We start from the raw sequence: 20,869 nt of genomic DNA on the forward strand, positions 1-20,869 counted from the left end.
CACAGCAATCTCCACTAAAATACCCGAAGCTCAACCCCAAAGCACCCCAGCAAAAGAAATCAAAGCCACCACAAATTCTATTGACGATCTCCTCAAGGAATTAGACAACAAAATTAAAAAAACCAACAACCCACCTAAACGCACCTCTTTAACCTACGAATTGTACGATGAAGACGAAGATATGGACTTTATTACTAGCTACGACTCCCAAAAACCATCTACATCAGCTAACGCCCGCATACTCAGAAGCCAAACCAAAGCAAAGTCAACCCTATCAAAAACCCTAAAAGCTAAAGAACAAAAAACAAACCCTACTAACGCAAACAATTTAAAACAAACACAAACAAACCACTAAAATATGTCATTAAAAATAATACAATGGAATATAAAGGGATACTCCAACAACTACAACCAGCTACTACTACTCATAAAAACACACTCGCCACACATCATCTCACTTCAAGAAACACACATACAAAATCTTCACTATTTACCTATACCGATAAACTATGTTATACTAACAAACACCCCATCTAACAGATTTGGAGGAGTAGCCCTACTAATCCACAAATCTATCCAACACTCACAAATTAATATCAACGACGACATAGAAGCAATAGCAGTGGATATTAAATCAAAACAAAACTTTAAACTATATTCTATCTACATTTCACCCAACAAATCCTTCTCACGCCACAACTTGAACAACGTAGTCAGCATCAACAACGAAACGGTTATGATAACCGGGGACTTCAATAGCTGGCACCAAAATTGGGGATCTACCCACTCTAATTCAAGAGGGAACATAGTTGCTAAATTTATAGAACAATCGCAACTAACCCTTCTAAATGACAAGTCACCAACCCATTTCACTACACACAACACATTCACAATCATTGATCTTAGCTTCTGTTCCCCCTCACTCACCCCATGCACAAACTGGACTATAACAGACAACCTCCATGGAAGTGATCACTTCCCAATTCTAATAACCCTTTTCCCGATCGACACCAGCACTAACAAAAATACAACAAATTTTAAAATAAACCAAGCAAACTGGGACAAATTTTCAACCCACACCAACAACAACAATAACCTGTATCCCCCCTCAACCAACATAAACAAAGAAACTGCCCAAATCAACAAAATTATTTTGAAAAGTGCACACCTTGCAATACCACAAACCTTACCCCACAGACACACACACACAGTTCCTTGGTGGAACAAAGAACTAGCAGACCTGCAGGAAAAGAAAAAACAAACCTGGAAGGCACTGAAAAGAGACACAACCCAAGAAAATATCATTAAATACCGGAAATCAAACGCACTTTTTAAAAGAGCAGTCAAAATAAGAAAAAAAGAAGCTACGTCCAAATTTACATCAACCATTCAACCTAACACACCAACAACTAAAATATGGAACAATATTCGACGATTCTGCGGGCTAAACCCTGTAAAACAAATACACTGCATAACCAACAACAACGTTACAACTAACGACAAACAAAAAATAGCCAACCTACTCGCCCAGCATTGGTCCCAACTGTCCAAGGACTCAAATTTCAGCCAAGAATTCACATCCCACAAATACAACACAACCACACTTAACCACATCCCGTCCAAATCAGCTATGGAAATTGATAAACCTATAACCAAATTAGAACTAACGATTGCTCTCCGATCCCTCAAAGGAATAACCCCAGGCATCAATAGAATCTCATACCCTATGTTAAAGAATAGCCCACTAGCAATACAAAATAGAATACTTTCCCATTTCAACCACATCTTTGAAAACTATATACCTCAATCCTACAAAACCAGCCTAATCATACCTATATTAAAAGCCCAGAAGGATAAAACTGACATAGCTTCATACAGACCCATATCACTCAACTGCTGCGTGGGGAAAACTCTAGACAAAATAATTGCAAACAGACTATGGTGGTACCTAAACAGCAATAAACTCCTACACCCACACCAATATGGGTTCAAAAAAGGTAAATCGACCTCAGATAATCTGCTCTATGCAGATTACATCATTACGAAGTCGCTTAATACCAGGAAACATACCTCACTCATCTCTCTTGACTTTGCAAGAGCTTTTGACCGAGTAGGTATCCACTCAATAGTCGATCAACTAATCGAATGGAAATGTAGCCACAAAATAATAAACTACATAATAAATTTCACCAAAAATAGAAAGATAGCTGTCCGAATAGGGTCAAGTATCTCAAACTTCTACCCCTTGGAAAATGGAATTCCACAAGGATCGCCAATCTCGGTAGTCCTATTCTTAATAGCATTCAACAAACTTGCCAATATCCTCACAAGATACAAAGAAATTAAATTCAGCGCATACGCAGACGACTTTCTTTTATTAGTCAATCTAAAAAATCAAAAAAACACTACCACAAATCTTACCCATATTTTTAGAAAAATATATGATTGGGGAAGCTACTCAGGCGCATCTCTATCTGAAACAAAATGCCAACACCTACACATTTGTAGAAAACACAGATGCAACTGCACAATCACAACACAAAACTCTAACATAAAAAACGTAACATCACTTAAAATACTTGGACTAACCTTAAACAATAGGTACAACTGGAGCTCACACATAAATTCTCTTATACCATCTCTGTCCAATAAACATAACATTATTAAATGCCTAGCCAGCCACAAATTTAACTGCAACACAAGCACACTACTTAACATTACTAAATCAATACTCATATCTAAAATAGACTACGCTCTTCACATATATGGATACACCCCGAAAAACTTTCTGAATAAATTAAAAACCACATTAAACGCAGCACTCAGAACAGTCCTAGGCGCCTTTCGCACCACACCAACACACAACCTACTCTATGAGGCCAATATTCCAACAATCGAGCAACAACGCGACCACCTCACAACCAAACTGTTCACAAACCTTACCCGCTCCAAAGATACACCATTACACAAGCACATACAACCAAAAACCAACAACAAAAAATGGACCTCAACACTAGAACGAACTATAAAGAACTGTCAACTCCATAACATCCCATTCAAACCTACGAAACTATACAAGACTAAACCACCATGGCAACTACCACAAAACATAATCAACACCTCTCTGCACAACTACAAAAAAACAAACACGTCTTCTGATACATTCCAGAAACTTTTCTATGAAATCAAAGAAACTTACAAAAACCACACATTTATCTACACGGACGGATCCAAAATAAATTTAAACACTGCCTTCGCTGTAACAACTGAAACAGATGTTTTGCGGTACGGAATTCTACCGCCCTCCTCATCCATCCTAACAGGAGAAATGATCGGAATCCTCGAAGCCATCAAGATCTCAACCACCAAAAGAGGGAAATCGGTAATCTGCTCTGACTCCCTTGGAGCGATCGAAGCCATCCAAAACCCACTAAACTTAAACAAATACCCTACATATATTCGATCACTACTTCAAACTAAACACCCAAAAATAAAAATATTATGGATCCCAGGACACTCCAATATTAAAGGAAATGATCTTGCAGATAGAACTGCAAGAGAGGCAACAAAAATGCCACTTATATACACGCCTAATGAAAACATAACGGACATTAATAAAATGCTAAAAAATATACTTATACAAGAAAAAGAAACTTTAATAAATAAATGCAACACATGGTACAAAAACATTAACACTAACAACACTCACATTTCAGCATTTTCTAAAATACAACAAGAAGAAATCAGCAGAATTGACCAAATTAAATTTATAAGACTTCGGCTAGGACATACAAGCTTAACACACAAGCACCTCCTCGACCCCAACACCCAACGCAACTGCCATCGCTGTCGATCATCAACCCCCACAAACATGGAACACATCTTAGATTCCTGCCCAGCCATCTCTCAGGGAAAGCAAAATCTACTAAAAAACCGGTCAGCCACTGAGTATCTTAAGAATCCAACAGCAGAAAATATTAAAGTAATCATCCAATTCCTAAAAGAAACCAATTTATATAACGAAATTTAAAATTTAAATTAATATACTGTTAACTTAGCTAATTATAAAAATAAACAAATTATTAAAATACGTAGTCGAAGGCCTCGTAGCTAGCACTACACCCCTAAACTGTTAGTCATAGTTTTGTAAACTGTACTATCATATCCAATAAATAAATAAATAAATAAATTTCTTATTCAGCAGTTTCTAGAATAGTCTATTTTTAGAACAGTATCAGTAAGCTCAAAATAAATATGGAAAATAATCGCATGTGGTTTAAGGGGGAAGAAAAATTCGTGGCTGACAAGAGGGTTCCATGGTGTAATGGTTAGCACTCAGGACTCTGAATCCTGCGATCCGAGTTCAAATCTCGGTGGAACCTTAAAGTCTACTTCTTTTTAATTTTATTTTTATTAATTATTTATGGTTTATTTTTAATTTTTAATTTGCTTTTCTGTCGCAAGTTTCTCAACTATTTTAGCCATGCAATTTGATGAATGAATTGCGAATGACCGACAATGTCTGGTTTGCAATTAACGGTTGCATAATGTCAGTTGGCCATTTCCGCTCTTGGCATTCGAGTAGATGTATGGCATACACATGTAGCTACCAAGTGACACAAATACTCACGCTACGCATTCACCAGATACAAGATACAACACATTAAGATACAAGATACAAGATACTCGTCGACTTTCACTCGCCTCGATCCTCAAAGATACTGCAAAAAAAATAAGAAATAAAACCAAGATGATTAGGAATGTCTGGCATTCCGGTTCTTAAGGATTTTAAATCTTTATAATTTCACTTCATTAATATTTATTTTTATTTTTTATCTTAAAATATTTACAATATTTTTCTTTAATTTTTCAGTAAGAAAACACTATGAGCACGCCCATGAATCTTTATCGGGTGGCCAGTGGGGCAGGTGCCTCGCCAGCCACGCCCACCAACGCCTACCACTTGAACGGCCAAGCCACAAAGCCCTTCGCCATCGGCTCCATCCAAAATAGTTCGGAGAGAAAGAGAATTTTGGAGCTACTGAGGGCCCCCAACAATCTGACATCGCCCACTCTGGAGCCCTCCTCCAAGGGTCTGCTCAATGGACCCGGACAGAATAATTGTTTCCTCAACTGCGCCGTACAGGTAAGACTTAATCTTTATCTTCTAATAATCCAAAATGGACTAAGAAGGTCTCTAAAAATATAATTTCACTATAAAGTAACTACAAGAACTTTTAATCTAAATCATATGTAAACAAGAGTAATTTTTTACTCTATCGGGGTGTTGTATCTGGTTAAGCGTGTTACCCGATAAGTGGGAAAGTTTCGTCTCTGAGAAGTACTATTAAGTACATCTATAAGTAGAGCTCCATGTCAGACATCCCCTTTTCTTGTTGCAATCGGACTAATTGTTGCATGAACTCCTATCTTTTTTTCTTTTAATTTTTTGCATAATTCTTTTTTCTATTTTTTTTTTTTCATGGGGCAACCCCATTTCTTTTGGAGTCGGAGGAGGCAATCATTAATATACAAATTTATGTTTATTAGGAGCTGCTCGCTGCTGAAAATTTATGCAACTGGGTGGCGCTTTCAGCCAACAACCCGCAATTGGCCATGTGAAAAGTTTGCCTTGACTGAGAACTAACAAAAAATTAAATGGAAAAAAAATCTAAGAAAACTGGGAAACTGAACTCTGGAAGAAAATAAGACTTAAGTCTGAAGACTAAAGACCTAAAAGATTGAAGGCTTACAGCGAGTAGGTGTCTCGCCTTTTTTGGGTCACTATTTCGTTATTTTTTTGGCGCCCACATTGATCTTTAATTTGGTTTTCCTATTTTTGTTCGATTTTCGGGGGAAAAAGTGCGTGAGTTTTTATTAAAAAATCAACAGCCAGTTTTCAACAATTTAATTGATCAACAACGAAGGTTAAATGATAAGTTTAAAAGGTCAAAAAATAGATATTTGGAGGTCTTATTAAAAATAAATATAATCTTAGCCTAAAATCTGAAGACAAAGGGGCTCCTTTAAGTCTAAACTACCTCTTTAATATTAAGATTTATTATTAAGTAATCTCTCTACCCTATTTAGCCTTATCTCATTCAAAATTAACACTTGGAAGCCTTCAACTCGATCATCCTTTGCTCTTTTTTGCCTTCAAGGCTCTGGCGTTTGATTATCGATTGGATAAATCTCGATTGGCGTGACTCATTGGGGGTAGCAGTTACTATATACAGTAGTAGTTGGATCGGGGAAAGGGGACTCGTGATCCGAGATCGGGAGTTGGGACTTCCAAGTGTGGCAAGGCGAGGCGAGGCGAGGTTTCTAGGTGCGGCACTAACATTAAACTAATTGCACGGTCGGCATGTGCTCTTATTTCTCTGTTTTTCTTTTTATTTCTTACATGCAACAGCCTCTCAGATTGGCTGCTGTTTTTTTTTACACACCAAGTATATTTTTTATGTTTTTATTTTTTATTGTATGTTGCCACATACGAGAGATGCTAGGCGTGGCAGCACAGAAAACGTGCGAGGAGATTATATAAAATCAGGAAAGCCAATAAAGTGGATACTCTGTCTTCTAAAAAATATTATATAAATAAAAAAATACTCAAACTAAATGAAAGAGTTATTTTTAAGTTTAAAAAATAAACTTAAACAATGAAATTAATTGTTCAAAGACAAACTACTGCTTCTGTTTGTATTTTTGTTATAAAGTCCAAAAACAATGCCTTCCTTATTAGAGTATTTTGGTTTTTTTTTAAGAAAAATACCCCACACCTCTGAAGTTAAACAATAAATACAACGTAATGGAAACAAATCAACGCAAGACAATGGCAATCAAATGTGGCCAAAAGGCGTGGGCCAAGCCCAAAAACATCTGTTGACAGATGCCAGCTTCGATTTGGGTTACATCTATCCATCAGAGCCATTGTCTTACCAAAGATCTAAGCCTTTTCTTTGTCAAAAAAAAAGTTATCAGAAAAAAAGTTATTGAAGAAAACATGGCTTGAAGCAAGGTGGAAGATTAGAGACTCTTTTCTCGAAATAATTTTTTATAAATTTATGACAAGTACAAAAAATTTTTAAACCTTTTCTCTTAAATATTTTATCAAGTAATAGTTTAAAAAAAATATCAAAGCCTTTGAATAATTACTTAGTGACTTAATTTTTTGATCAAAGCCAACAGTTGTTGCCTTTTTTTTTGGCTGAGGCTTCCGCCATAACTGGCAATTGTAAAACGGAAAGTAGCAACCGACAACCGGCAACCGGCAACCTGCAACTTGCAACTTGCAACCTGCTACTTGCCACCGACAAATGCTGAGAACACACCGATGATTTCACTTGATATGCTTTTAATGTGTTTCTTTTGCCACAAAAGAGGGCCCTAGAATAAAGTCGAGGGGCACTCAACTGCAACCAAGAGACCCTCGGCGACAAAAACACTACATACATACTATAAAAGATATATAGAAGATGTTGGTCTTGGAAGGAAAAGATCGTCTTGGTGTAATAAAGTAGTCGCACCACTTTTCCAGGGGCTTCAATTTTCTGCGGAGACGGTCAACAATCGGTTCATGATACCCGGAGTTTAGGGAAGAAGAGGTAGGAGAGGGTATTATGCTCATAGACTCGCACATCATTTCACAGCTACGGTTACGAGTAGGCCCCCCCCTTGAGTATAGCCCCCCCCCTTTTAGGTGGCAGATTAGTTCACACGATAAGCCAAAGAAACGCCAAAGTGGTAGCTGTTGTAGTTCCACTTGGTTGCCAACTAATATGAATTTGATATTTATGGCCAAAAGCAAATGACGATTGCCTGTCTGTCATTAAGAATGTGAGAAAAGTTTCGTGGCCAAGAGTGCGTGTGCCAAAGCTTGGTCAAGACCCAGCCACTGCCTCAAGAAAAGAGAGACTCCCAAAAAAAAAAAATAAATGGCTTACACCTGCAGCTGCCAAAAAAAAACAAAAAAAAAACAGAAAACCCTTAAAGTTGATCCAAGATCCAAGACGGTTACGCTTGAAGGCATTGCCTGTGAAAAGAAGACGTTTATGTAGAGTTCTTTTTTGAAAAAAAAAACCAAGAGGAGACTGTCTTTCCTGGAGAAGAGACTCTACTCCTGTCTGGAGAGGGTTCCTTTCCATGCTTAATTTAACAAAATTAAAATAAGAAAAACACAAACAAAGATAATTCTTTGGGAAAGTTTACTTTTTGGGGGATATACATAGCAGTGAAATAAATTCAAAAATATATATATATATTTAGATTAAAAAGTAATCTAAAAAAGGAACTCCTAAAATCTCATTAAATAAACATAAGATCAGAATTAATTTGTATTGAAAACTGAAACAACTTCATTAGAAAAACCCAAACACAAGACCTAATTGAGACATAAATTGACTTCTGTGTGTGTTGGGGCCGGAAAACACTTTCCATTTGGGCTACTGTTGTTGCATTTTCATTTCCATTAACATTCAACATTAAACATTAAACACCAACCAAGGCATTACCATTACCAGTTAACAGTTCGTCGGAAATTCAATTTCGATGAACACAAACAAAAGACTTAAGACACGAACTCGACAACTCGTGGAATGGTAACAGTTTAAAAGGTTCATTGAACATCAACAAAAACAACAACAAAAACATGGTAAACATGAACAACATGGGCAACAACTTTCGAATGGTGTGTTTGTTGTTGTTTTCAACAATTACCAAAAACAAGATTGAAGACGAAATGCGGGTGTACATTCGTCTTGGAATACGAATACCTCTCTTACCAGCATTCCCTCTATAGTTATTTTTTTGGCTTCATTTTTTTTTGTCTTGGCCCTGAAACAACAATGCTGACCATGATGATTTTGACCAAAAATATAAGACCTTAACAATTGCCAAAAAAAATTAAAATAAATTTTAAATAAGGTATCTGTTTGTCTGAAAAAGTGATGAGTGGCGAACATTAATTAAAAGTAAAAAAATAATTCATTTTCGATCTAATCTTTATATATTTTTTTAAATTTAGAAAGTTAAACCTTACTTAATTATTTTTGTTAATTTAATTCGAAAACCCTAAAACCCTTTTCCTGTTGACTTTCGGCAGCTCTTGGCCCGTTTCATTTGCATTTGTTAACCAGCAAGCGAGACAGCCCCCCCTTTTTTGGGGGGGAAACTCATTAGCTAATCGATCGATTGTCCCTTTTTTTCCCCCATCTCTAATTGAGACACAATCGATCACTGAGTGAACCCAAAAATCGTTTCGAACTGCACTTCCGCTGCAGTTGGTTTGGAAAACTAAAGTCATTGTTGGGAATTCGGAATTTCAATTCAATTATGTTGTTCGATTGCCGTTTTAAATTAACATTTTCAATTTACATTTCCCGTGGTTTCTGTTTTTTTTTTTTTTTTGGTTCAAAACCGGAGCTAAAAAATCTTCAAAAAAAAATGTATTTTTTCGGTCAAGATAAAGGTGAAAGCGTCTCACTTTGGCGGCAAGATTAGAAATTCTTTTTCATTTCTCCAAATTTTTGTTGGTTGCTTTTTTCTTTGCTCTTTTTTTTTTGGTGGTAATTGTAATGGTTATTGCACTTGTCCGAGTAATTGTTATGGCTTTTAAGCCATCAGAATACCCATTTCCGGCTACTAAATTCTCTTTTTTTTTGGATTTCAGAGCATTTCAATTTCCATTTTTGGGTTTTTGCGGCTAATCAGAAATCGAGCACAACAACAGGTTGTTAAGAAAAGAAATACAAACAGTGGTTGAGAGGGAGTTTTTTATTAAACTTTACACAAAAAATATTTAAATAATTTTTACAAAAGAAACTAAGAAGTTTCTTCTTAGATTTTCTAATTTAAATTATTTTTGGAACTCTTTTCTTGAAATTCAATTCGAAATCTCATTATTCCAACCACTGTTTAGACCCAAAAACCAATTCGCCAGCTTGCTCTAGATTCAAGTTTGGAATTTGATGGCCAAAAGCCATGAAAAGCGGCCTGCTGCTGGAAAACTATTTATCCCCAGAGCCCGCATGGCTCTAGGCCGCAATGCAGAGGTGGTATGTTTTGGACAAAAAAAAAAAAATAGAATCATTAAGAGAGTCAGCTCAGAGCCACCCACAGCCAGGGGCCAAAACAAAAAGAAACAGGGACCACCCTGGAAAAATTCCAGCTAAGACGCTTATGTTTCAAATCTGAATGATTGATGAGAAATGGAGATTGTGGGGATTACAGATTACTTGTATGTAAGTTCAAGTCCCCCTCCCCGGTCGAAGAAACAATAAAACTGACTTTTCAATTAGCCAATTAAAGCTCAGGCCAATTGGCAATTGGCCGAGGCACTGACATTTGTAATTACAGGTGGAGCGATGCCATAATTTTCGCAATTGGCGTTGCAATCGGTGGCAAGTACGGAAGTTGCACAAAGTCCGCTGCTTCTAGATCTTTCAGTTTACTTCGTCAATCAAAACGGAAGTTGCCACTGGGTGTAGCATCCACTTGTTGCGCGGATGCTAGCCATGTTTTTGTTATTATTATTGTATTTTGTGGCACATACGCTTCCGTTTGGGGCGCCACACACAAATCGCGATCAGAGGAAGCGATCAGTGGCGATCTTCCCCTCTAATTGATTGATTGCAGAATGGCAGAAAAATGATAGGTTCAATCAACTGGATTTTCTGGTCCGAAAAGGGTTACACCTTCTTCAATCACTTCCTCTTTTTTTTCCAACTCTTAAAAATCATTAATTTAATTAGACCATAATTAGGCAATAATTTGTAATTGTAATTCAATTATTATCATTACCATATTGTCCAGGCTTTGATTAAAATAATTCAAATAATTTTAATATCATTTCCTCTTTCTTGATTTTATTTATTTTCTATTTTTATTTCAAAGCCAAGCCTTAATAGTATATTTTTTTTTTAAGCTCTAGGCCCCGCCCTTTTTTGTTAATTAATTACAATCAGAAATTCCAATGGGCGCTACCCTGTGACCCCAATCGCAGTTTATTTAATTTTTTTCACAGCTCTGGCTTAAATTCTATTAAAAAAAAAAAAAATAACAAATTGATTTTGTGGTCGCTGCCGTTTTTCTGTCAATTAATTGTTTCACAGTCTTGACGGCTAATAAATTATAGATACACCAGGAAAAAAGAGACACTGCTAAATTGATTAAGGGTGACTTTTAAATAAAATGATCATTAATCAAAATGTTGGATGAAATTTTGAAAAAAAATCATGGTTTATTTTATGGTTTTATTTTTCAAAATATTATTTTTTCATTGTTCTCTGTAACTTTGTTATTTTATTTCTAAATAATGTTTATTTATATTTATTTTAATAATGATTTTAAGACCCACCACCCTATTATTAAATTTAGAAGAATATTAAGAAACAATATTTGTTTGTGTTGTAGATTTTTTTAATATTCTCTTCCTAGAGGATAGTTTCTTAGAAGCTCAAAACTGACTCTCTTGCATTCTTTTCTTTATCTTTTTTTTTAAAAATATATATATTTTTAATATGTTATATATTTATATTATATATTTATTTTATAAATAAATGAAAAATAAAATATTTCTTCTAAAACAATTTCTTAAGCCACTCTTTCCTTAATTTTTTTCTGTGTAGTTTTGTGACAACAAGTTGCGTAATAACAACAAAGTGGAAGACATTCTTGGGAACCTTTTCTTTGTTTCTTCTAGACCCCCATCGTCTTCCCCCCCTGTCCCTTCTTCAGTCTTCCCCCAGCCACTCCTCCAATCTTCTCTCTTGTGTCTTGCGGTTGGCATTCTAGCGGCACTTTGTCGTAGGCGGCTGAACTGATCGTCACCCTCGAGCGACCAGAAGAAGCCCCTCCAAAGAAAGACTGAAGACTGAAGAACCCACGACTTGAAGACTGACAGACTGAAGAATGACTAGTATTTGTCTTTTTTTTTTTGCAATTTTTTTTGGCAAGCAAATAGGCCTTGATCTTGTATTGATATTTTCGGCGGCCACTTTCACATCGGCTCGTTGGTCTAGGGGTATGATTCTCGCTTCGGGTGCGAGAGGTCCCGGGTTCAACTCCCGGACGAGCCCAAGGGTTGCTCCCTTTTTTTATATTTGTTTTTATTTTAAAGTTTATTTAGTTTTATGGCAAGGAAATGAAATCGGAAGCCACTGATAAGCGGCAATGCGATCTGTATCTTTAACAACCTGAAGTTGGGTTTTCTCCCAGTGACTCACTCTGTGTCGGTGGCTTCGTACTGTCTTCTCTTTTGAATTCTCCGGAAGAAGAACCAGAGCCCAGAAGAAAGGCGTGCGAACACATAATAAGATCAAGGAAGTGACTCACAATCGCCAGGGAAGGAAGTGGGAGGGTTTAGAAAAATAAAATAAAAAATTACAATACTCTTCTGTGAGAAACTTTTTAAAGAAAATAATAAAATATATATATAGTAAAAACTTTAACTAAATTTTAAATTATTTTCTTATACTTTCAGGTATGTTTTTAAGAAATCTCTTTTATTTTGCCTTCGACTTCAAGGTAAGTTTGAAAATAAGTTAGATTATTGGATGTCAGGATGCCGGGAGAAGGATGCCAGATTTTGTAGCCCCCGGCCCGGACCCGGAGCCAGCCAGCTAGTCAGCCGTAGAGCAGCCACGCCTCTTGGCGCCCCAGGGGGCACCCACTATAGGGCACCCATTGTGGTATTTTTTTTTTTCGAAACGCAATGAAATTTGGCAAGACCTTCGAGACGCATTTGACGATCGAGTGGCGTCGTCAGTATATGCGTTATGGGGTAAGATACTCCATAGACTTCCTCCAGATACCCTTGTTATCCTGATACCCAATCCGACAAAGGATCTTAAGGTGCTAATTAAGAGAGGAGTGGACAGAGCTCCCCCGCCCGCCACCACTCCGGACTACGAGATACAGGCCTATTACAGGGCCTTCGAGGAGACCTTCCTGATGGAATGCCAGAACGAACTGACCCGCGTGAACAACTTCTTCCTGGAGAAGCTGTCGGAGGCCCGTCGGAAGCACAATACCTTGAAGATACAACTACTGGCCTACTCCCATGTCCCCGGACACACCTCCAGCGACCTATCCATCGGCTCCAATCGAATAGCCAGCCACCTACCGAACCGGAGGCGCTCCAGTGCCGAGAAGAAGATGACCCAACGGCAGCTGAGAAGCGCCTACAGCGAGTTCTATCTCAGTCTGGTACTCCTCCAGAACTATCAGTCCCTCAACGAGACCGGGTTCCGGAAGATCTGCAAGAAGTACGACAAGTATCTCAGGTCCACCGCCGGCGCCGAGTGGTTCGATCGGAATGTGGAGTTCGCTCCCTTCACGGACGGCCATCTCCTCCAGTACATCATAGCGGAAGTGGAGGATCTGTATACCCTGCACCTGGCTGGCGGAGATCGCTCCATGGCCATGGCCAAGTTGAGGGTTCCGCCGTTGGGAGAACCGACTCCGCCGTTTATGGTCTTCCGTGCTGGTCTGTCGCTGGGGATGCTCATCATGCTGGTGATGGCCACGGCGGCAATATGTAGGTTTCTCTGGGGAGTGGGGGTGGAGTCCAAGTCCTTCCTGGGCTATGTAGTAGTTCTAGCTTAATACCCTTATCCCTCAGATTGGAAGAGACCGCCCACTGCCGATAATATTCCGGGTTTCATGAGACTCTACCGCGGACCCTTCACCTGGGTGATCTTCAACTTCTTCATGGCCGCCAACGTGGCCGGCTGGCAGCGGGCTGGCGTCAACCATGTCCTCATCTTCGAGATCGATCCGAGAAGCCACCTACTGCCGGCCACCTTTCTGGAGATCGCCTGTGTCTTTGGTATTCTGTGGGCCCTCTCGATGCTGGGATTTCTGCTCCACGATTTGATATTTGTGCCGGATCCGTTCCTCTTTCCGCTAGCCCTCATCCTGATCATGCTGGGCATGCTGGTGGTGCCACTACCGATCATGAACTGGCCGGCCCGATGGTGGACCATGAAGTTGGTGGGTCGAGTGGTGTCCGCCCCACTGCACTATGTGGGCTTTGCCGATTTCTGGATGGGAGATCAGATGGTGTCGCTGGGAAACTGCCTGGTGGATCACTACTATATATTTAGATTCTATGCCACCTGCTGGCTGAGAAGCCACCTGATGATCAATTGCTTCAAGCCGGACGTTATGGTGCCGATAATGAGTAGTTTGCCGGCATGGTTCCGGTTCGCCCAGTGCCTGAGACGATTCCGGGACAGTGGCTCCAAGTCGGTGAGCTACCTGATCAATGCCGGCAAGTACTCGACCACCTTCCTGGTGGTTCTATTCTCAACGCTACGCAGCCAAACGGACGGTGACCCCAATAACCAAACATGACCCATCCCTGAGGACCATCGACACTGAGCTCATCCCATTCCGTCCGCAGGTGGGTACGGCAACACGTTCAACAATCCCTTCACCTGGCTCTTCCTCGCCAGCAACGTGGTGGCCTTCATCTACGGCTATCTCTGGGACGTATTGCGGGACTTTGGCCTCTTCCGGATCTTTCGTGGTGAACACATCTTCCTCAGGCCCCAACTGGTATACCCCGTTCCGGTCTACTACTTCGTGATAGTGGAGGATCTGGTGTTGCGACTGGTGTGGGCCTTTGAGTTTGTTCTCCTCTACCACGACTGGATCTCGGCCTATAATATGAAGACTATTAGCAGCTTACTGGAGATAACCAGGTGAGCTTTGGGGCTTGGTAGTGTCTTCAAGTCAAGGGCTATAGCATCCGTCCGTAGAAGGTTCATCTGGAACTTTGTGCGATTGGAGCACGAGCACTTGTACAACTGTGGCAAGTTCAGGGCAACCAGGGACATCTACTTGGCGGCCCTGAATCCCCGCCAGGAGCGATTGCTGGAGAGCATGATGGATGAGACGGATGGGGTGACCCATAGACGGAACACCAAAGAAAGAATTCGACTCGGCAAGGAGTATTTCTAGAGCAGATGGTCTCGAGGCAGATGTCTTCGATCGTCATCATCACATTTAATTAATTCATTTTGAGCAAAAATACAAGTCTCGAGGAGACAGGAGACAGGAGACGGGAGACTGTAGACTGTGGACTGTGGACTGTAGGAGGAGAAGAAAAGGGAGCCAGACACGCGCCAAACCGGTTCAACAGCTGCACCCAAAAGCGGCTCAAGTAGCGGCCCCTCCTTGGCAGCCTCTCCTTGGCAGCCCCTCCTTGGAACTATTGTCACTGAGATCCTCATCGCAATACCAGATCACGGACAATCTCTTAATTGACTCGCCTCGAAGCTTTCTGATTAGCCTCGCAATTAGCCAGAAGAATCGATAAGAGCGAAGATTCAGGAGAGAAGAAAGAATACAATTCAAAAATTAATAATTCAAGGCTAAGAATCCGGAGAAGTATTTGGAGAAAGGCTTTTCTTTTAATTTATTTTCCTTTATTTTTTTTTTTGCAAATTTTCTATGAAAAATCTTTGATTTCTTTGGTTTTTCTTTTCATTTCAAGATTCTCTCAGTGTAGCTATCAAGTATAGATGTTTTGGTACAGTATTTATAGTCTACATATATATAAATTATTGTAATTATAATATTTTAGTTTATTAAATTTATTTATTTAAATAAAAGAGGTCTTCCATTGGAGGGTTTAGGGGTATCTATAAGGAATATTTAGGGCTTCAAAAATGTATTATAATAAATTTTAAAAATATAATTATAATAAAAACTTCTTGACTTGATACTCTCCTTTTTCAAAGTCTTAAGATTACCTAATTTTTAATAGGATTTATTCTATTATGTTCTCTTTTTAAAGAAGCATCCTAAAAATCCTTGGAATGTTTCAAATCCTCTTAAAAAAAGTCAAGAAACAGAAGCCTTTTCAGAATTAAGGATAAAACTCTTAAGTCTTTTGTTGGAAACCCTTTTCTCCCTCATTTTTTTTTTTGGTAACAAATCTCAGAAGCCAGACAATCGGATTAGCCAAGAAATGAAAAAAGGATGAGTCTTAAAGACTCTGATCTTTTGATTTTCTGATTTTTTGATTTTGTAATTTATTTTTTTTGTAATTTGATCAGCAATCAGATTCCGGGATGTGAGTTGCTGATGTATTCCTGACGATGACGAGGCTTAAATGGCTAATGAGGGCCAGGAGAGGGGCCTAAGAGGATGGCCGGTCGGACAACTTATCTTTCACTCTTCTGGCCAGGTCTGGGCCAGATCTTGGCCAGGCACGAGGCAAACATAAATTAGCGATTGCCAGCAATACTTCCAACTTGCAACTTGCAACTTGCAACATTGCAACACTGGAGAGTAAGTGTGTGTGTGTGTGTCTCCAGAGAAAGGGAGTACAGTCCGGGCTATTATTAATTGCTGCCACGATTGAGTGCAAGTTGCAATGTTGCAACGTTGCTGATCTTGTGGTACAGTTGCACACGCGCCACAACCAGACCAAAACAAATAAACAAACAAACAAATCAAGAAAAACAAATCCCAACCATGGCCAAAACTCACCAAACAAGGCCCGAACGTGGTCGGGCTTTAAGCTAAGTTCCCTGACCAACTAGAGAGGGATTTTCCAGCAAAATAGTGGGTAGATTTGTAGTTCTAGAATTTTGATTTTTTTTTGAGAGTTTTAAGATCTTAAAAAATTAATTCTTAATCTCAATAAATCAGTCTTAAATATTTTAAATATTAATTTAATGTCAAGAACTATACCTTGCCACATTTTCCTTCCCGTGTACCCTTCGTTTGTGGCTCAAAAACTTGGCTCTTGGCTCTCTTGGCTAGATGGCCAATGTCCATCTTGGGCTTGTACTTAGATGGCTTATTGCAGTTGCCTCTTGGCTTGGAAAATGGCGCGCAAACGGCCAAACAAACAAACAAGCTGGCGTACAAAGTCCAAAAACAAAACAAAGACTGGAAAAAAACTTGGCTTAAACCCTTTTGTGCCAGCTGAGCTTGCGTTTGGGCCAACTCGTGCTAAATTTAACCAAAAGGAGCAGGACATGCTGAAAGGGGCAAGGATAGGGGGAGGGGGACCAAGGAGTTAGGGCCAAGAAGCTTGGCCAAGAAGATAAAAAAAAAAAAACATGCGACTCTGGAGGGAGAAACCAGTTTGGCCAGCTTTTGGCTCCTTTTCCTGGTTTTTTTTTTGTTGCTTTTGGCTTGTTGATACCTGGCCTCCCCCCACCCCTCTCTCTCTTTTTATGGTGCAGCACGCGTCTATATAAAATATATCCCCCCCCCTCTTCACCAAGCACTCCTTGCCCCGCTGGGATTTGGTTGACGCAGCTCATAAATTTATGTGGCAGGCTTTTGATTGCCTTTATGCTGCCGTTTTCTTTTTACCTCTTCTGCCACCAGTACCCTCTCCCCATTTGGCCAAGTCCCGTCTCTTTGTGGCTCGTTAATTTGTGCACATAAATTGGCTTTCAGCCAAGTTCTAAGCCAAGTCCCCCAAGTTCCTGCTCAGCTCCAGCCGATCAGGTTCGATATATTCTGCGCGACTTTTGGCAGCCAGCTGCCTTTTTTTTAGCCAGGTTTTCATTTTCAGCTGCTTAATGTTTTCTTTTTTTTTGGGTTTTAAAAAATTAAGCAGAAGCAGCTGTTTTTAGTTTTTAGTTAAGTGACTAAAGGATATCTTAGTTTAAGAGAAAAAAGGCAAGGGGTTATGGTTTGAAAGGATAGTCATAGAAGATAGGCTTTACAGGGAGGATTATTGCCTTTTATTATTCTAAAAATTATAGATTTAATATAATAAATATTATTTTATATATTTTATGATTATTTTTATTATTAAATATTGTATTTTCTTAACCAAAACTTTTAAATTCAGTTTTTTAAAACCGTAACTATGCCTGGGAATCATATTCCCAAAAAGTTGTAATGAAAACATGAGTTTTTTCGAATTGTAGGTAAAAAATAAATAGCAAAAAAATATATAAAAAATATTATGTGATTAATTGCACATTAAATCTTTAAAAAAACGTTCTTAAAACTATAATTTAAAGTCAAGTCCTATTAAATTTAAAGTTTCTCGAGACTCCAGATAGAATTTAATTGGCTCTGGGCTGCGGCCGAACCCAAACCCCTGTGGGTGGCTTATGATTGGGGTGTGATTATCTGGGTATACGATAGCCCCACCTTTACTCCCCAAAAGCCCGTAGAGCCCATAACCCCGGGCCTAATTTCAGAGTCTCCACCTGCCCCAGTAGCCGGCTAAGCAGGCGATTCAACGGCGATTTTGCAACCAACTTTTTAATGTGGATCAAGTTGTAAGTTTTTTTTCGGGGCACAAACTATATAGACTGGAGGGGAGACTGGAGGCGACCTTCCAATGACTTTCCACGCCCACTTTTCGGGGGCTGGGCTGGGCTGGGTAACAGCGTGGAAAATGGCGAATTATGGCGGGAAAAATAATCAGCAGCTGCACTCGCGGCAGAAACAAATGAATTTCAATTTAATTAGCCAAACTAGAAAATCTACAGGTGTAGTTTCTGTGTCGACTGACTGACTGACTGACAAAACAAAAAACAGCAAAAAAATGAATAGAATGCCAATGTAATTGCCACAATTTGCTGCATTTTTGTGGCACGACAAGTTGCATAGAAGTATTATGATAATTTTTAATGGGTTTTTGGGTTGAAGATTTTGAGAAACTGAGAACTTGAAGATGAAGTTTATTTTTAATTATTTATTCAAGTGAGATTTTCTTAAAAACAATATATTTTTTCTCTGTATTTTTCTGTTTTAGAAATCCCTTTTTTCTCTCTCTGTTTTTATATTAAACCCCCTTAAGGTCTAAAAATCCCTAAGCCGCTTTTGGCCATTTCGAGTCTTTTGTTTAATGATAAGCTCTGCTTCTTTCTCTCTTTTTTTTATCTCTCAAAAAAAAAAAAAACAACAAAAAAGTGAAGCCAGGCTTGGCTTGGCTTTGATTTTTCGTGGCTTTTGGCGGGCTTTATTCCAGACTTGCCCCAAGTGCCACATAAACCAGGTTTCGCGATCTCTTCTTCTTATGCCTTCTACCTTCTGGCCAAAAAAAAAAAATAAACAACAAAAAAGCCACAAAATCCGCGCAAATGCAGCTAATGGGCCATGAAAAAAACAACAACAACAAAAAAAGCCTTAAAAACAAAAACAAAAGAAGAGATGGTGAAGAAGCAACTCCAGCCTCCAGGGTTTGCAACATCACGAGAATCATAAAAAACATAAAAAACAAAAAAAAATTGAGAAAAAAAATCTTAAGAACCCGAAAGCAACATTGAAAACAAAACCAACTTTATCGGCCCTCTCCGACTGCCCTCCCTCCTACCGCTTTTGGCCAACCTCAATAGCCACAACTCTCAGTGTTTGTTGTTGTTTCTGGTTTTCCAATTTTCCAACTTTGATTTTGGGGATTTTGGAACAACAACAACAAGAACAGCCTCCAACAACAACAACATCACCATCGACTTCGAAAAACTCGTTAGGTTTTTTCCAAAACTTGTTTTTTTCCTTTGCTTTTGTACCTTTTTTTCTCATTTACGTATATGGTTTCGTATTTTTCTGTGTGTTTCTTTTTTTTAAGTTTTTTTTTTTAAGAGAGATCTTAACAGACGCCATTTTGTTTTAAGCCAGACTTCGGGCAAGCAGTGCTGGGAGATTTCTGGTTTTCGGTATAAGACCGTCTTGGTCTTGGCTAAAAGTTCAGTTGCCGGGGGAATTTGTTTTCAGAGAGAAAGGGATTTTTTTTCCCACTTTAACTTGGCCAAGAGAGCTGGAGAATATTTCCCTCAGTCTTGAGGACTTTTTCTCTTTTTGAAGGTTCAAGTTGTTGAAGTTTTAAGCCAAGATTCGAACTCTAAGCCAAGAAATTCGAAGTCTGAAGAGGCTTTCGAAGTGAGACTTATATTTGAGCCCTGAGGGAAATATATTTTAGGAGCTTGAAATAGGGAAGTCTTAAAAAATAAGAGAGAAAAGATACTTTAACTAAATATTTTAAAAAATTTTTTATATTTTTAATACTTGTATTTTAAGAAAACTTCAAATTTAAAACTAAACTTTGCATAAAAACTCCCTCTAGTCTCTTGTTATTTTCCACAAACCACCAAAAAGTATGCTATAAAATCTAGAAAAACCCAAGCCCGCTTCTAAAATCCCTCCTTACCATGAGGGAAATTCTCTGTTGAGCCGGAGTTGCAGTTTTCGAATTAGAGTCTGTGGCCAGGGGAAATTGTGGCCGCCTCGTGGGCCTCTCGATTAGTAGTATTCCCGCTCTTCCCAAAGCCAGACGTCTGCTGCTGCTGTCAGCGTCGCAGTTGCCGTCGCAGTCGCAGTCGCCGTTGCTGCTCTTATTTTTTTTTATATTTTTGTTGAAAGAAAAAGAAACAATAAAGTATATATATACTTTTTTTAACAAAAGAAAACCTTAAGAAACCTTCAAAAAATTAACCAAAAAAGTGATCAGAAAATCAGAAAAAGAAATACTTTAAGAGCCAAAAATCCCAGCAAGAAGCTCTTCGTTATGTGTGTGTGTGCTTGGTTGTGTGTGTTGGCGTGACATTAGAGCCATAATAACTACAAAAACAACTACAAAAACAATTAAAAAATAACAAAAAAAAAAGCCCAAGCTTAAGGAAAAACTAAAAGCCCAAAGTGAACCAAGCAAACAGGTGCGAACAATACACCTTTTTCTTCAAGAAGTTGCTCAAGAACCTTGTGTTAAAAAGGGTTGCGGCAACTTCCCTTTTTGGGCTTCTTCTTCTACTACTTCTCGTGTCCGGAAGTTGCAGAAAACTGACAGAAAAAAAAACACACAAAAAAAACAAACAAACAAACAACAACCATGTGCTAAACCCAAAAAAAAATTAAAAGGAAAACGTAAACAATATTTTTTTTTTGG

At 38.7% G+C, this 20,869-nt stretch overlaps 2 protein-coding genes and 2 non-coding genes across 9 annotated transcripts in view; all 4 read left to right on the forward strand.

Moving 5' to 3' along the window:
- Window positions 1-20,869, forward strand: part of LOC6504765 — a 53,471-nt gene that overhangs the window by 10,596 nt on the left and 22,006 nt on the right. For both annotated transcript variants that reach the window (XM_044717195.1, XM_032453139.2), the window contains one exon: window positions 4,874-5,146. In XM_044717195.1, coding sequence (XP_044573130.1) covers window positions 4,886-5,146 — 261 coding nt within the window. In that variant the 5' untranslated portion in view covers window positions 4,874-4,885. The remainder of the gene's footprint in view (window positions 1-4,873; window positions 5,147-20,869) is intronic.
- Trnaq-cug lies at window positions 4,311-4,382 on the forward strand. The gene has a single exon. It is a non-coding gene; the product is annotated as a tRNA-Gln (tRNA).
- Trnap-cgg lies at window positions 12,003-12,074 on the forward strand. Its single transcript has one exon. It is a non-coding gene; the product is annotated as a tRNA-Pro (tRNA).
- Window positions 12,556-20,609, forward strand: LOC6504764 (xenotropic and polytropic retrovirus receptor 1 homolog). Of its 5 annotated transcripts, none has more exons than XR_006507658.1 (5): window positions 12,557-12,778; window positions 12,841-13,534; window positions 13,619-14,247; window positions 14,402-14,702; window positions 14,760-14,901. XR_006507658.1 is itself a non-coding variant. In XM_044717196.1 (5 exons), the coding sequence occupies exons 1-5, from the start codon at window positions 12,710-12,712 to the stop codon at window positions 14,959-14,961; spliced, it is 1,974 nt and encodes a 657-aa protein (XP_044573131.1). In that variant the 5' UTR covers window positions 12,574-12,709; the 3' UTR covers window positions 14,962-20,609. The 5 variants fall into 5 exon arrangements, 4 of the variants coding, with proteins under 4 accessions (XP_014759804.1, XP_044573131.1, XP_001966307.1 ...); XM_044717196.1 differs by having other exon boundaries at window positions 12,574-12,778; window positions 13,619-14,329; window positions 14,763-20,609; XM_001966271.4 differs by having other exon boundaries at window positions 12,576-12,778; window positions 13,619-14,329; window positions 14,760-20,609.

Source organism: Drosophila ananassae, chromosome XL, assembly GCF_017639315.1.
Source record: "Drosophila ananassae strain 14024-0371.13 chromosome XL, ASM1763931v2, whole genome shotgun sequence".
Taxonomy (NCBI): Eukaryota; Metazoa; Arthropoda; class Insecta; order Diptera; family Drosophilidae; genus Drosophila; species Drosophila ananassae.